This window comes from Rhinopithecus roxellana, chromosome 12 (genome assembly GCF_007565055.1).
Source record: "Rhinopithecus roxellana isolate Shanxi Qingling chromosome 12, ASM756505v1, whole genome shotgun sequence".
NCBI lineage: Eukaryota > Metazoa > Chordata > Mammalia > Primates > Cercopithecidae > Rhinopithecus > Rhinopithecus roxellana.
Genome location: NC_044560.1, coordinates 9,368,868 through 9,386,208, shown reverse-complemented (window position 1 = coordinate 9,386,208; position 17,341 = coordinate 9,368,868). Strand labels below are relative to the sequence as shown.

At 50.1% G+C, this 17,341-nt stretch overlaps 1 protein-coding gene across 1 annotated transcript in view; it reads right to left on the bottom strand.

Moving 5' to 3' along the window:
- Positions 1 to 17,341, bottom strand: part of VWA5B1 (von Willebrand factor A domain containing 5B1) — a 67,779-nt gene that overhangs the window by 47,095 nt on the left and 3,343 nt on the right. The window contains exon 2 of the mRNA XM_010366738.2: positions 916 to 1,080. Coding sequence (XP_010365040.2) covers positions 916 to 1,054 — 139 coding nt within the window. The 5' untranslated portion in view covers positions 1,055 to 1,080. The remainder of the gene's footprint in view (positions 1 to 915; positions 1,081 to 17,341) is intronic.

Here is a 17,341-nt window from a genome sequence, read left to right as displayed (position 1 = left end):
GGCTGGTGCCCTCCTGGCCTTCCCACAACTCTCCTCCTGAAGTGAAAGGAGTTTGATTTACAAATGACTCTGGCAGGCCAGTGTGCCTCCACACCCCTGACCGTGGTTCATATTCACAGATGGTTTCTCAGTCCACAAAGTCCTGCCTGCTCTATTACCTCATCGGCTCCACCACAACCCAGGGCATCTGGACAGCGGAGAGGAGCATCCTGATTTTGAGGGGGTGGCAGCTTCCCCAGGGTCACAGGAGCAAGAACCATGGCTAGGAGTGGAGCCTCCTTGCTTTGACTGAGTCTTGATGCTTATCCTCTTGTGAGGCTCCCTGGAGAAAGTGTGGGACTGACCAGCGGACAGTGTGCCTTGTGGGCTGTAAAGTGCAGGGACAGTCCGGCACTGTGGCTCAAGCCTGTAATCCCAGCACTTTGGGAGGCCGAGGTGGGTGGATTGCTTGAGCTCAGAAGTTCGAGAGCAGACTGGGCAACATGGCAAAACCCAGTCTCCACAAAAAATACAAAAATTAGTTGGGTGAGGTGGCACATGCCTGTAGTCTCAGCTACTGGGAGGCTGAGGTGGGAGGATCTCTTGATCCCAGGAGGTGGAGGCTTCAGTGAGCTGTGATCGCACCACTGCATTCAAGCCTGGGCAACAGAATGAGACCCTGTCACAAAGAAAAAGAAAAGTGTGGGGATAGTTGGCTGGGGCTGAACCCAAACCTCTTCAGCTCAAATCCTGACCCTCCTTGCTATTGGCTTTGGGGCCTGCAAAGCAGAAATAGTCTCACCATTTTACAGATGAGGAAACAGATTCGGAGGGGTGGCATGACTCGCCTAAGGTCAGTCAGCGAGTAAATGTCAAGACAGGGATTCAATGTGGAGGAGGGGGTGGTTCCGGGGAGGCCCCAGCAGGTGTCCTTACCCTGGAAGGGCTGGGCTTCTAAGTTGCCATAGGTGAGGGAGGCAGTTAGGCCCAGGGCATAACCACTGACACAGGAGGTAACGTCAGACGCGGTGAGGGGCAGGGCTGCCCCCGTGATCCAATTCAGCAAGCCAGGCATCCCACTGGCTACTCAACCTTCAGAACCTGCAAGACACAGGAAAGGCAGGAAGTGGGGAGAGGCTCCTCCAGGTCCCCCCAGCCTAGTTTTCCCATTTCAGACAACCCCAAGCAATCAAAGCAGCATTGTTTTCATTTTCCCCAAGAACTTCCTAGTTCCTGGGAAGGAAGTGACCGCAGGATAACTACCATTCTTCCCTGAGAAGAGGAGAAGTGGCCATTCTCTTCCTTTCATTTCACAGGTAGAGAAACTGAGGCTTGAAAGCATGTGACCTATTGGGATTCACTCAAAGGGTTGGAGCACAGTCAGGGCTAGAGTCCAGGTAGCCTCACGTTCAGCCTGGAATTCTCCCAACAGACCATGTGGGGAAGGGAGTCGAGGGGCTCAGGCTCTGACCCCATCCTCTGTGTGTCCTGTAATCCCTAAGCCTCAGATGTTGCCTCTGCAGAATGAGGGCATTGGAATAGCTCACCACGTCCTTCCTTCTCTGACTTCAGTGAGCCTGCTCACTGCAGTGAACACTTGGTAGGTGAGGGCCACCCCCAATAGTCACCAAAGTAAGGGGAGCCACATTCTTCCAGGTGTAGAGGCCAAAACCTGGGAGTCATTCCTGCACCTCCTTCCCACCCCTCTGCCCCAAAACACACACACACAGCCAATCCATCGCCAAGACCCGTGTGTCATCTCTGGAAAAACCCTTGTATCTATCCACATCCTCCCTTCGTGGCCACCGGCACCTTGTCCCAGGCCACCACCACCTCCACGTGAACTGTAGCTCCTGATCTGCCTCTTGAATCTACTCTTGCCCAAGAATCCATTTTCCACCCACTGATCAGAACAAACATTCTGGACACATAAACTGGACAGGTCTCTGCTACCCCACTTCCCTCTTCTACTCACCAATGGGTTCCCTTGCTCCTTGGACAGAGAACCAAAGTTTAAGGTGGCCTGGGGCTCTATGGGGTCGGGCCCTGCTGGCCTCCCCAGCGCAGCATCACCACGGTCCCCAAACACACCTTGTGGGTCTCAGCAGTTTCCACTCCGGACACGTGTCCTGCTCCTTCCATCCCTGTGCTTGCTGCTCCTCCCGGAAGGCCCACCCCACACCCATTTTTAAACTAGTAACCCCCTACTCATTTTTCACGGTCAACTCGGGTCCCCTCCGCAGGGAGGCCAGACCAGTGTGCTCAGCATCCTCTGTCTTCCCCGCACAGAGCTGAGTTTCTCTCCCCAAGAGCATCTCTAACCATTTGTTGTGTTGCGTTCTGTTTCTGAGTGACGTCTGTTACTCTCTGTTTCCCGTTTGGGCATAGGCGCTATATACGTGGGCATGGGCCACATCGACTTTGGCTTCACAACCCCCTTTGTGTTGATTGAATGAAGAAGAGAATGCATGGCTTTCATCCTTGCAGCACGAAGGCCTCCATAGCATTTCTCAGGACCGTGTCTCAATGATCTAGGGTCTCCCAAGACCCCCGCCCAAGTAATCACATGCCTTGAAGAAGCGGGGTGGGAATGGGAAACAAACTCAAATGAAGGGTGTGGAATAGAAGTTTGAGGTCAGATTCCCTCTGGGTTTTCCTGTCTGCGGGGTAGGTGCCAGGCAAAACTTCCCTGGGCTGGTGGTCTGCTGCCCTTTATTTGCAAGGCTGTTCAATGAGTGCTGAGTACTCTGCTCTTTCTCAAAGAAGGGACTGTTTCTCCTGGGTCCTCTCCATGTCCCCAGCTGAGATCCTCAGGTGCTCCCCCACACCCCGGCATCCCTCCAGGCCAGCAGTGGCTTTTTAATTATGTTCTCCCTTTGGGCTCAGGCCCAGACAGCTCTGGGCTTATCTCCTGTCGGGCTGACTGACAGCAGCAGGCAGATAAAGAGCCGGGAGGGAGCTGCTGTCTCCCCAAGTGGCCTTCTCTCAGGAGATCTGTCTCCTGGTGGTCAGAGCAAAGCCTGGCAAAGCCTGGCAACTTCAAGGGGGTGGGGAGGCAGGGGGCAAGGGGGTGGGGAGGCAGCCTTCATTTCCTGACAGAGCCACGTCTCCCCCTTCCAATGTTCTCTCTCCCCCACTGCCCCCGCCCGCATCCTGGTTCGCTCTTGTCTGGAATACTGATTGGGGAACGCAGCCTTAGGGAGCCAGCACCCAGACATGCATTGAACCCGGACCTCAGCTCCAGTCCACCTTGGGTTGAGGTTCTGCCAAAGGCATCTTATCCAACCCAGTCTACCCACACTGTCCCTGGCCAAGGGAGCGGGGCTTAGCTGAGGGACATCTGATAACAGACGGCAGACTCCCTCAGCATTGACCCTTTAGGAATGTCATGCAGCCATAAAAAAGAACAAAACCATGTCCTTTGCAGCAGCACCGATGCAGCTGGAGGCCATTAGCCTAAGCAAATAATGCAGGAACAGAAAACCAAAAACCCCATGTTCTCATTTGAAAGTGGGAGCTTAACATTGTATACTTGTGGACATAAAGATGACAATAATAGACACTCGGGACTACTGGTGGGGGAGGGAAGGAGTGGGGAAAGGGTTGAAAAACTAACTGTTGGGTACTGTGCTAACTACCTGGGTGATGGGGTCAGTCATACCCCAAAACTCACCATCATGCAATATATCCATGTAACAAACCTGTATATGTAGCCCCTAAATCTAAAATAAAAGTTGAAATTACTTTTAAAAACCATACACACACACACACACATGCAAATAAAAAACCAAAATCTATATTATGGAAAAAAAGAATGTCAGAACCCCTTGGAAAGAATAAACTTTAAATCCTGTGGGGGCCTGGTTAATGCATATTTTTTATCAATTCATCCAGCATTGATAAGCACCTACTGTATTCCAGGCTCTGAATTAGCCACTGTCTATATAAGGATGAGACCCAACCCAAATGGCAAGGAGTTTATAATGTGGCAGCAGAGGAATGTGGGAGTAGGGAAAGGTCATAGCAATGACAGCTGGAATTTATTAAGCATTGAAAATGTGCCAGGCACATATATTATCTCATTTAATCCTCATAAAACCTTCTAAGGTATTATTCTTCTGCAGATGAGGACGGTGAGGCCTCAAGGGAGTGTGCTGGCTTTGGATGTGGGTTTGGGGTACCTCAAGGGCACACAAGTAAATGGGTACATGTGTAGGACTTTCTCCTGGGAGGGGCCCAGGACCATCCCCATGAGAGATTCTGGTCCATAAGGACCAGAATAGATTATGCTGAGTGTCTTCCCTTCCAGCTCTGTCCCAACCTGGGCCTCAGATGGGCGTGGGCCACAGGAAGCACCCAGGGACAGGGACAAGGCCATGGCATCTCCGGGTCAGAGTGTGGGAAGCCAGGGTTCAGTCTTAGGAATGGTGTCTGGTGTGAGTGGGGCTTGTCAAGTGTGTGAGGGTCAACACTGTGTTTACCTTCCCCACCTCCTTCCTCAGTGTGCCACACAACATGTCTTTGCCCAGTTCCTTCACTTTTGGGATGCTGCGTCTGGAAAAGAGCTGGTGAGGTGAGAGAAACCAGAAAGGGATTGAGTGGAGCTGGCAGAAAGAGCCAGGGGAGAAGAGGGAGGGAGGGCTTAAAGAACAAGGAAGGGAGGACGGGGGAGGGCAGGAAAAAAGGATTTTTAAGAATGAGTGCCCAGAGTTATAAATTGGATCCCCTCTCATATTCTCTAAGAGGCACATAGAAAGATTGGAATGATTTGAGGCTCTGGACAGTGTTTTCCTGATGAAACGTTGGGCCGAACCTGGACACTAAGAGTTCTATATGGCTTAGAGGAGGTTCTTGGTGTGCCCATTAAATGCCAACACTTTTGTGATGGCCTAGAGATGATAAATCCCAAATAGTTGCTGTCCTTCTGGGCAGAACATTATTCATATTTATGCCTGGCACATAATAGGTGCTCAATAAATATTTCTAAAGTGAAATGAATGAATGAGTGCCAGCAGCCTCCCAAGGACACCGAAGGACACTAGGTGCTGGGGATACAGTGGGAACAGGCAGGCGTGAGTGGAGATACTAATGGAAGAGACAGACAGTAAATAAAGCTGGAAGTCCACAATCCAGCCTGTTCTTGTCATCCCCACTGCAGCAGCCACATCATCCCCTTACTGTGCATTCCCAGTGGAGCAGTCAGAGTCATCCTTTGAAGACAAAGTTGTGTGACTCAATGACTCAAACTTTCTGATGGCTCCCATGCCCCTCAAGCCCCCGTCAATCTAAGCCCCTCCTGTTTTCCCTTCTGACCACCCCCTTAATGGATTCACTCCAGCCTCTAGACATGCACGTGCTCGTGGCTCGCTTCCTCACCCCTTCACATCTGCTCAGATGGCACCTTCTCAGGAAGGGCCCTGAAAACTTGCTTTAAACTTGCACCCCTCGCCTCCTTTCCTTCAGATCCCTCATCCTGCTTTGTTTGGATATTTTCCATAGCATGTCTCTCCAACATGTTACGTAGAAAACTTTTATTGCACTTATTGCTTTTTATCTGCTTCCTTCCACAAGGGTGGTGATTGGAGCCTGTTTTTCTCATTGATGCATCCTAAGTACCTTGAGCTCTGCTTGCCCTCATAGAAAGGGATGAAAAATATTTGTTCAATGAATGCATGGATCCATATGTTATCACAATGTCAGGCTGGTCGTTTCTGGGTTTTGCATGGGTTCAGCTCAGGGAGAGATATCCTCTAGCCACCAGGTTGGGGCAGCTCCACAGAGAAGCTACAGACGTTCAATCTGTTAGGCTCTCATTTCAGTCTTTATGTACCATGGTCCAAATCCACCCTCCCTGCCCGCCATAGGTGCCACCCGTCTTGTAACAGGCCATCAACCCCCTGAGGAAGCTCTGTAATTCTGTGCCCTTGAGCCAGTTCCTCACCACTGCCCACTGGCCACCTCTCCAAACCTTCCCCTGTGTCCTCTGCAGCTGCCCCTGCATGGCTAGCAAAATACCCCAGATCCTGGGCCTCTCCTGAGACTCTCTGTGTCCCGGGTCCCAGTTGCTGCCTGCGCCAAGACTGTCACTCTTCTGTCCTCCAGTCAAAACCCTTCTCCTTGGGGGACTGATGCCTTTTGGCTATCCCATCCTTGTGGCTTGCCTTCTCTAAGGTCTCAATCATACTCCTTTAGTCAACACTTGGTGCTTGGCTCATGACTTCCTCTGTTTCCCAAGCCCTGCCATCATCTCAGGTGACTCGAGCATCCTTGGGAACAGTGCATCAACACCCTGGGCATTTACCTCTTGACCCTGCATGTCAGCAACCTTTGTTTCCTTCCCAGCTCAGCCTGCATTTCCATTCCCGTGCCTTGAACTTCACACACCATCTGTGATGGCTCCATCTTCAAGACCACTCACTCATTCCTAAAATTGCAACCTCCCAATACTTTCCAGGTTCCTTTCTTTGTTTTCTTCCTTAGCACTTATTACCATCTGATATAATGTATATCTTGCTTATTTATCTTGTTTAATGTGTATCCTAACCCTCCAAGGTGTAATCCCTGTGAGGGCCAGAATTTTGTTTTAGTTTGCTCACTGTTGTATCTGCTGCCCATAGAGTAGTGCCAGGCACCTAGTAGATGCTCAATAAGTATTTGCTGAATGGATGAAATACCACTCTGAGTGCTTTACATATATAATTTTCAGCATCTCTCGGAGGTAAGTACTCTTAGTATCCCTATTTGATAAATGAAAATACCAAGGCTCAAAGAGGTGAGGCAACTTGCCCATGGTCACACAGCCAGTAAACAATGAGGTTAAGAGTAAACCCAAGCAGAAGGACCATGTGCTTAAACATGAGGCTACTTTATTTCCTGCGCTGAGTTTCTCCCAAGCCTTGTCACCTCTTCCTGAGCGAGTCTTACAATTCTCTCTTCTCTCTTGCCATTGCTGCTGCTTCATTGATCTCCCCTAGACTGTCTCTATCATCTCCTACCTGGTCCTTCAACCTCCAGGCTGTTTCCCTTCTGGTTCCCTCACACACACACATGTGTGCGCGTGCACACACACACACACACCCCTCTATTTTTCCTGAGCATAATGGCTTCCCATTGATTTTGTCCAAAAGAGTAGGTCAAATGTCCAGTGTGGCATTCAAGGCTCTCCCCAGTGGGTCACCGTCTTTCTCCAGTGCCACCGCCCGCCATGTTCTACATACTGGCCTTCCTCCAAACACACTGACCCTCTCACCATGCCCTGAACACGTCAGGTTCTTTGCCACCCTTTGCCTCCTCTGCCTTCAAAGTCTTGTTCATCATTCAAGGCTTAGATGCACCTCCTCCAGGAAGCCTTCCCTTTCTCTGACACTCCAGTCCAACAGACACGCTTTTCTTGGGGCTTCCATAGCCTTTGAGCCCTTGCCTATAATACCCCACATCCTGCGGCACTACAGCCATTCATATGCAATGGCTTTATCTTTCCGTGGGGCTGTGAGTTCTGAAACAGCAGTGGCTGCACCTCCTCCTTTGCCTTGTTCCAGCTCCCTGGACTGTGCTTGGTTTGGATGAGGAACTCTGAATGGGGGCACCTACCAGGTTCTAGTACTTCACAGGCATCGCTAGTACTCACACCTACTCCCAATTTCCAGGTTCAGAGGGAGGTCCAAAAGCCAACACACTGCTAGAGTGGCCAAGCTGAACGGAAACCAGCCTGGACTCCAAAGTCTGCTCTTTCCCCTGCTCAGGCTGCTTCCCAGTTCATGCTGAGCAGAGGGGAGAAGAGAGTGTTGGGGCTCTGCTGGCTTCAGCCATCACAAGGGAGGTGGAGGTGGGAGGGGGCTGTGTCAGGGCTCCTGGGGTCAAGGAGAAGGCCCTCATGCCCACCTTGCTGGGGGATATTTGCTTTTCAGAAAGAGATTGGGAAGGCAGAAACTTGGACGTGGGGTAGTGGTTAGGGGTGCCTAGGTCCCAGTCTCTGGGGAACTGCCTGAGGTTAGAGTCCCTGTGATGGCCACTTCCAGAGTAATTGGCCCAGTCACACTGCTGGGCTCTGCCACTCACATTCTGCGTGGTCTTGAGCAAGTTACTTAACCTCCTTGTGCCTTAGCTTCCTCCAGGTCTAAGCTGGGACGGTCCCATGGGCCTCTGCCTAGCATTTGCCCTAGTAACCCCTGACCCTGACTCTGATCTTATTGCTGAAATCTACCCTTTCCCCTTGTATCCACAGCACATTGTTGTCCCAGAAACAACATGTTCCTGCCACCTGCAAAGCCATTCTGGAAGCATCTCACCCTCACCCTGGTCTGATCCCTCCCAGATCCTGCTCCACAAAGTTGGGGTCCCCCACCTGTGTGGGCTCAGCCAGGCCTGGGCTAGGTGAAGACTGTGAGCCCAGAAGCAATTCTGGGCTTGCCACCTGCCCTTTTACCTGGGGTAGAGGCCTTTGCTCCTTTTCTCATCTCCAGCCCCTCTAGGAAGTCCTGCTTTCATGGCCCCTTTAGAAGCCTGTGCTCCGAAGCCACCCAGTCACAGACAGCATCAACACTCTTACCAAAGTGGGGCCAAGTCTATAGGTTCTCTGGATCTGGTCTGATCCAGAGAACCTATAGACTTCTAGGCTATAGGCCCAAAATCAGAATTCTGGGCTTCTCATATTCTGGTCTCCTTCCTCTAAACCTCCCCACGTAGGCCTATATCCAGCCAACGTGGGTAACAAATCCATGATTGTGAGGCTCACCCTCACCCCGTTTACCCCGTGCTCCAGCCAGTCAAGAACCCTTGCTATGCCTCCAAACAAGGCTGAGTTCTGCTACCGCTATCTCTTCTGGCACTGAGGGCTTTGCCGGGAATGCTGTCTCCACCTCTCCATCCTTAGCCATCCTTCAAGGCCAGCTTCAATGTTATCACCTCCATGGAGCCTTCTCGGGGTCCTGCATTGCCTAAGATTGCCCCGTGCCACCAGCACAGTCAGCACCACTCATGTTATCTGTCTCATCATCCATGTGCCATGTGTCCATTTAACAGACCTATATGGAGGACCTACTCTGTGCCAGACACTGTGCTAGGCTGGGCTACCGCAATGACCAAGAAGTACAGGGCCCCTGCCCTCAGGCCTTGTGTCCTGTCCCCCACCCACCCCAACCAGGAGCAGTTAGCCCCCAGAACTTGAGGCAAGATACTCTGTCTCTCCCCAGTGTCTGGCCAGTAGTTGGTGCTCAACAATGAATGGATGGCATGTACTCTATTAGTTGAATGAATGAGTCAGTGGCCAAATAAATAGAATGAAATGTGTCATGGGGTGGATATAGGTCTTGGCTATACAATGGAAGAAATTTATTTCAGCCCAGAGCCCATGAGATTCTATCCTGGAGATAGTTGTAGTCTCCTTTGGTGAGAGTTGGGGGTTGGGGGAGTAGTAACGGCACAGAATGCTCAGGCTTCTCAAGTGCTTTGTGTCCTCACACTGCCTGAGAGACCTGGAGTCCAGCCAGTTGAGACGTCCTGGACAGTCAGTCTGGACAGGAGGCTGGGGCGAAGCCACCCACGATGTCTGGGGCTTCCAGCGAGGAGACTGTGTTTGGGCCGGCTGAAGAAGGGAGAAATAAGTGCATCCACATTTGCAAAGATAAATGAGGGCCATTTATCTGGGCTAAGCATCTGAAAAGATGCTTGTCGGATTAGATCAAGGAGGAAGTCATTTACATATACGGAAATTGTGCCATGCCTGTCCCCTGGGGGCCCAGTAAGGCTCCTGCATTGGAGCCTCTGCTCTCTGAGGGTCACTCAGAAATGCACCCACACATCGCTGGGAAAATTGGGCTTTATTACACAAATTCAATTTACACCCACCTTTCCAGGGGCATGTTTGCAAGGCGAGCTCACCCAGCCCAGCTGCCAGCATCCTTGTGGCTCCACTGAAAAGCACTAAGTAAATTCTCTGTGTGGCTTCAAGCCTTGTTCCTGTCTCCAGCACACCGCTCTCCGCGTGCTGAGGGGCTCACCGGCTGGTGGCACCGAGGGAGAGCTGTTTTTGAATCCAGCCGCTGCCCCTCTAGAGCTACTCTGTTGCAGTGGGGCTCCTAGGGAGTTGAAGACTAAATCCTTGTACGGTGCCTTCCCGCACAACCTCGAAGTAGTAAAATGACAGGCTAGGAAGTGAATTCCTGCCCCTGGAATCTGTCTTTCCTCTTCCTTCTCCAGTGCTCTCTCATTGGATGCTTCTTTCAAATTCAGTTTCACCCTCTGTATAGTGGGCAGGTAAAAATGTCATCTCTTTCTTAGGGTTATTGAGAGGCTTGCAAGGGACACACTGCCCTATAAAATGCTTGTGCCAGTTTCTGGTCTGCAGTAAATGTTGGCTATTGCTTTAATTCCCTTTTCTTTTTGGGTTGTCCTCCTGGTTTCACTCTCCCACCCACTATGACTGCATCTGGGCACTTGAGCTTTTGGCATTTCCCCTGGTGGCTCTGGCTTCCTACAGCTCTCAGATCTGCCACCCAGCCATCCCAGGGCCCCCTGCCTAGGTGTTGGCTAAAGAATACATTCATTGCCTTCCCTTCTCTCTGAGGTCCCAGAGCAGTTTGGGCCAATCTATGAGACTGCATCCCCGCACACACTGCTCCCCCTACACAGAGATGCTTTGTGGGGTGGCAGAGGGTGCTGGATCGGGAGTCAAAGTGCCTCCCCCCGGCCTGACGACCAGTTCTGCCACCAACTGCATGTGAACCCTAGACTGGGACCCTGCCGTCACACGTATGGCCTGGCCACACCTCTTGGGCCTGCACGGAGCACAGCTGGTGGGACATAAAGATTGGTGGGATCTTAAGACCCTGGGGTAGGGGTCCAAGCTATACTTCTTCCTTGTTATGGTTCTTAGCACATGGAAGAGTGCCTAAAACACTTTCTGAAAAATCCCAGCTAACACATGTTGAGCAATGAGTAGATGCCAGGTGGTGTTCTAAGTGCTTTTCATGAATTCGTTCTGGTAACCCTTGGGACAATCCTATCAAGAAGGCGTGGCTATTATTCCCATTTTGTGGAAGAGGAAGCTGAGGCCCAGCATGGTTACATTTCTTGGTCAAGGTAATACACTCATAAGTGGTGGAGCTGGGATTTGGACTCCACCTTCAGAGATCAAACTCCTAACCACAAAGCTTCATCACCCCTCAATACTTATTTGCTGAATGAATACATGAATGGCCTGGAGAAGGTCCTTCCCACGGGGTCCCTCTGGGCTCTGGGTCCTGGCATCTTTATCTAACAACAAGGGGATGCGCACCTGGAGAATTCATCCCACCCATCTCTTCAGATTGACAGTCCAGGGTCTCAGCTGCTCTGAGAGACAACCCACATCAGAACTGAGGATGTATACCCATTCCTCCTGTGCCCCGCCCAGTTGAAGGGATCTAGGTGTCTGACTACTTAGTCTCTTCTCAGAGGTGGCACTGTTTCCTGAGTGCCAGGGGGATTTTCACACTGAAACCCCAGAAAGACCCTATGAGGCAGCTCATCCTCACTTTGCAGCAGAGGAAATCAAGACCTAGAGAGGTGAAGAAAACCTCAGGGTTACACAGTGAGTGGGTGGTAGAGCCAGGATTTGAATCCAAGCATCTGGCCCCAGATCCTCGGTTGTTAATGGTGCCTTCCTTGCTGCCTGCTCCTTTCCAGCCAGGTCCAGGTGCCCAGGCTGAGTTAGTGCACCTGCCAGCCAGCTGCTCTTACACAGGGCCTTTGATCCCTCCACACCGACTGCCGTAAACCCCCAGGGCTCCACCTCTCACTGTCTCCTGCCCTTCTGCTGTGCTTTCTAGGAGTGGGGAGGTGGCGGTAGGAGTAGGGAGAGGAGACAGCATCCTCCCCACGTTTTGAGTGGGGATAGTAGGTTAGTACCCTGGCTCTCTCTCCTACCAAGTCAGCACACTAGAGACGACTCCCACTTCAAAGTCATTTCAACAAGATGCCACTGGAGGTCGAGCGCGGTGGCTCACGCCTGTAATCCCAGCACTTTGGGAGGCTGAGGTGCGTGGATCGCTTAAGGTCAGGAGTTTGAGACCAGCCTGGCCAGCATGGTGAAACCCCGTCTTTACTAAAAATACAAAAATTAGCCAGGTGGGGTGTCGGGCGCCTGTGGTCCCAGCTACTTGGGAAGCTGAAGCATGAGAATCACTTGAACCTGGGAGGTGGAGCTTGCAGTGAGCTGAGATTGCACTACCGCACTCCAGGCTGGGCAACAGAGAGAGACCCTGTCTCAAAAACAAAAACAAAACAAAAAACCAAAACTGAACACACGGGACATACACAGAGGCCTCAAAATGGATGTCATGGCGCATCTTACTACAGGAAAACTTTGGGCAAGGTTGGTATTGACCCTCTTCTTGGGCTTCAGCTGGTGCAGAGCCAGCCGAAGGTTAAGAGAGAAGGGGAGAGGTTGCATTTAGAATACCAAGTTCCCCACTGCAGTCAGGTTTAAGGAGACAGGGTTTTAGGGTTTAGAGATTCCCCACACTTTGCACAAACTCTTCCATTGGGTCGTAGGCACTGTGCTAAGAAAGTTATGTGGATGATCACACGGATCCCTCATAATCCTCTAAGTGCAATTTTTCTTTCTTTTTACAGGTGATCTGAGTGAACATAAGAGAGGTTAGTAAACCTGCCCATGGTCATAAAGCTAGGAAGCGTTGACTCTGGGAACTGAACCCTGGCTGCTTCCATTCCAGTGCCTCTGCATTTACCACTGTGCCATAGCAAAATCCATGGTAACAGTATCCCACATCCACAGAAGCAAGAGAAAAGCCCTCTCTTTGAGGGTCCAAGGGACAACATAGGGTTGTCAGCAACATTGACTAAACCAACCAGGGACAAGGAAGCAGGGAGAGGAGGCCAGCTGCAGAATCGCCCTCATCAGCCAGCCTGGGCATCAGGAGCAAATCAGGCTCCAGGAATTAGGCTCAAAACTCAAAGTCAGGCTTTGACTTGTAGCACTGGGTGACACAGGCAAGCTACTTCACCTCTCTGACCTCAGTTTTCTGATCTATAAAAGGGCACAGAAGTAGAGCTCGCCTCACTGCCTCATGATGATGAGAAAGAAGACTGTGCGTAAAGTGCCAGACACAGTGCCTGGCTGACTGTGAAGGTGAGCTGGCGGCTTTGCCCTGTGTAGGGGAAGGTGGGGTGTGGGGGTAAAGCTAATCAAGGCCAGACTTCCTGACAGGCTTGTAAGGAATCTTTTAGAAATGGGGTATCTTAGAAAAGTCTTCAAGAATTCAAAGGAAAGGATTAAAAGTGATGGTATTGTAAGCAGTGAAGAGGATGTAGCCCCTGACCAGCTTACCCTTTCAAATTCACCACTGAGACCGGGCAGGGTGGCTTATGCCTGTAATCCTACAACTTTGGGAAGCTGAAGTGGAAGGATTGCTTGAGGCCAGGAGTTCAAAACCAGCCTGGGCAACATAGGGGGACCATCTCTACACACATACACAAAAGTTAGCTAAGTGTGGTGGCACACCTGTAATCCCAGCTTCTTGGGAGGCTGAGGTGGAAGAATTGCCTGAGCCCAGGACTTCCAAGCTGCAGTGAGATATGATCATACCACTGTGTTCCAGCCTGGGTGACAGAGTAGGACCCTGTTCTGTCCCCTGGGCCCCCAAAAAAATCCACCACCGAATCATGAAAGTAATCATAATGAGCCTCCATGCCTCATAGAAAGCGATTTATAATTAAAGCACTTTCACATCATGAATTAATTAGGGCTTTATGAATAGGGGCAAAATAGGGATTATTATCCCATTTTAAGGATCAGGAGACTGAGGCTCAGAGGGAAAATAACACAGGAGGATTGGAGCTCCCAGGGCAGAGCTTCCTCCGTGAATAGGGGACCTGCTGCTTTGCTGTGCTGAGGCTTGAGAGTGGCAGAGGCCAATCCTGCTGGCCACCAGGTATTCAGATCTGCTGGTCAACCCGGAGTGCCAGTGGTCAGAGAAGGGGGTTAAGATCCTTGAAGGGACTCAACCCAAGATGACCTGTCCTTTCTCCCCTATTTCCTGTAAGTATTCTGATCAAGACTATAATGCCCCGCTCTTGAATAAGGCTGCATATGATCTTCATGCCGTTGTACAGATCTTCTGCCTTCTCTTCCTCTGAGTGCATGGTAAGTTGTAGCTCCCAGCTTCCTTGAAGGCCTAGATGTGCTTCTGGCTTCAGCCAATGAAATATGTGGAAGTGATGTATGTCACTACTGGGTGGAAGCTTTCAAAGCCAGTGTGTGCTTGCCCATGTCATGTTCTCTGCCACAGCGGTCATGGAGGAATGTGCCCCCAAGGAGCCTCTGTTAAAGGCATGGCCTACTTTGGACATGCAGCAGGAGCAGGAATTAAAACGTTGGTGTTTTTTCACTGCAGCGTAGCCTAGTCTAACTTGGCTAGTACAGCCATGAATGTTTGGGTCTTTGAGCAAAGGTGATGGTCCCAGGAATAGAATCCATGGTATCCGAAGGGAGTAAGAGGTGGCAGAAGGTGAGATGGGCTAGTGGGTCCACTAGAATATAAGCTCTAGGAAGGCAGAGGTCTTTGTATATTTTCTCAACAATTATATTCCCAGTGCCTTAGAAGAGAACCTGACAATCAGCAGGTGCTCATTAAATGCTGAATAAACGAATGAATGACCTGAGGCGAGGCAGGCAATGCAGAGGCAAGAGGCCTGAAAGGCAAAAGTGAATGGTTCTGGAAAGGACTCCATAGTCATTCATTCATAAACTCTACAAGCATTAAACACTCATCATGAGAGATCCCCATGTTAACCCAATAATTTGACCAGAAAAAGGCCACTGTAAGTGAATCTACTTAAAACAGGGACCAACATGTCATACAAAAGGGTGAATGAAGAAAAGATTTTAGTTGGGATTTCATTTTGAAAAATGAGACTAAAAATATGAAAATAGAATCTTATATTGGACCAAAATAAGATTATAGTTACAACCATGTGCCAAAACTTTCAGTCCTCAAAGGACAAATCAAATATTGATTGGTTTAGCAGGGCATGATTTTCCTGAACAAAATTATATGCTAGTATGATACGACATTTTTAAAAAGGTCATATTTCACTGTCACAGCATAATGATTAAAGTTTCTTATCATGAACTCATTGTTGTCCATATTCTGTTCTGTCATTCTCTGGCCTAACTGCCAGATTCTCATTTATCTATGGCCTTGTGTAGGACTAGGAGTCCTCCAGTGTCCTCTTTGATTGGCCTTACTAACTCCCACAACTTTCATGTGATGTCAGTTTCACCATGCAATCCTTCGGCTTTGTATGATCAGCGGCTTACCCCACCTGACGGAGAAACTGATGGACACGGATATTGTGTGAAGGGCAGGGATCAACGCTGGTTCTGAGCAAGAACAGACATTTATTCAGGGACTACTTTTGTAAGTGGACAGTCTATTCATGTTCTCTATTAGGATGACATTTTTAAAAACCTACAACCTTGGCGGGGCAAGGTGGTTCACGCCTGTAATCCTAGCACTTTGGGAGGCTGAGGTGGGCGGATCACCTGAGGTCAGGAGTTCGAGACCAGCCTGGCTAACATGGGGAAACTCTGTTTCTACTAAAAATATAAAAAATCAGCCAGGCTTGGTGGCGTGCGCCTGTAATCCCAGCTACTCAGGAAGCTGAGGTAGGAGAATCACTTGAACCCAGGAGGCAGAGGTTGCCGTGAGCCTAGATTGCCGTGAGCACCATTGCACTCCAACTTGGGCAACCAGAGCGAAACTCCGTCAAACAAACAAACAAACAAACAAACCAACCTACAACCTCACATCTATGGGGTTGCAGATAATGATTAAGCAGACCCCTCCATGGAGCCTGAATAAGGAAGTGGGGATACTACGGCGAGCCAGGTAGACCATCTCCTGCCCTCCAGTTACTCCCCCAGTGGCCACATTCTAGGCTGGGTTGGGACCATAGCTTCCTGCCCTAGCCCTGGGTCCTGTCTCTGTCTCCACAGTGGCACCCATGGAAGGAACTTCTTGGCAGAGAGTCCTGTGACCAGCAGTTTGATCCTCAGTGGGTCATGGGAATAGGGAGAGGAGTTTTGTGCTGAGACACCCTGGGACCCTTGCCTTAGGAAGATTCACAATGCATGATCTAGCAAATGGTTTTCAGATTGGGGACTAGGATCCCTCCAGACCCCAGTGAGGATTCAAGAGGTGAGATTTCAATTTCTCAGGTTTGTTAATTTGTCTGCCTTTGTTAATGTCTCTCCCTGAGATCTTGATCTGACCACAGTGCTTCCCTGCTCTGTGACTGTTCATTGTGTTAACTAAGCCTGACTTGTTTGTGTCAAATTCAGCTTCTCCCCACAATCCCCCTTTGCAGCCCTGATTCCATATTTCTCTTGCACTCTGACTCTGTGTTCCAAACTAGAATATGTGTTCTTCCCCAGACATCTGTAAGCCTCAACTTTGCACCCTTGTTTATGTTCCTCCCTCAACCCAGAGCCCTGTGATCCCATCTCTGTTTTGAAACCTACTCATTCTGCTGGGTCCTTTCAAACTCACCTCCTCCATGAAGCCTTTCCCCACCCTTTTATCTAGGAGTGATTGCTCCTTCCTCTGGGCCCCTAGGATCCAGCTTTGCTCAGCTAAATCCTGCTGTAACAATCTCCAAGCATGGAATGATCTTAAGTTCTCTTCTAGAGGGTGGCGCTGCCGTTTGCTATTGCTAGCTCTTTGAGCTCTCCAAGACTTAGTTTTATCATCTGTACAGTAGAGATTAGTAAAACTTCATGGGAGGCTGGGCATGGTGGCTCATGCCTGTAATCCCAGCACTTTGGGAGGCTGAGGCGGGTGGATCATCTGAGGCCGGGAGTTGAAGACCAACCTGACCAACATGGAGAAACCCCATCTCTACTAAAAATACAAAATTAGCCAGGCGTGGTGGTGCATGCCTGTAATCCCAGCTGCTTGGGAGGCTGAGGCAGGTTAATCGCTTGAACCCGGGAGGCAGAGGTTGCAGTGAGCCGAGATCGCACCATTGCACTCCAGCCTGGGTAACAAGAGTGAAACTCCGTCTCAAAAATAACTAAATAAATAAAAAATAAATAAAACCGCATGAGGAAGGCACCAGGTAAGGGAATGACACAAGACAAGGAAGAAACTAGGTACTGCTCTTTGTCCCTCTTTTCCCCACCCCGTGTCTAACTGTTCCTTCTCTGCTATTTTTGCAGGCTCATCCTTGGGGCCAGGATTACAGGGAGGCAAGTGACCAGATGCTGAAGACAAAAATTCCTCCAGGTTCAAGCTTGCCCTGCCCTGCTTCAATGCATAAGCAGTTGACTCAACAAAGATGTGCCTCTGACTCAGCCCTTGCC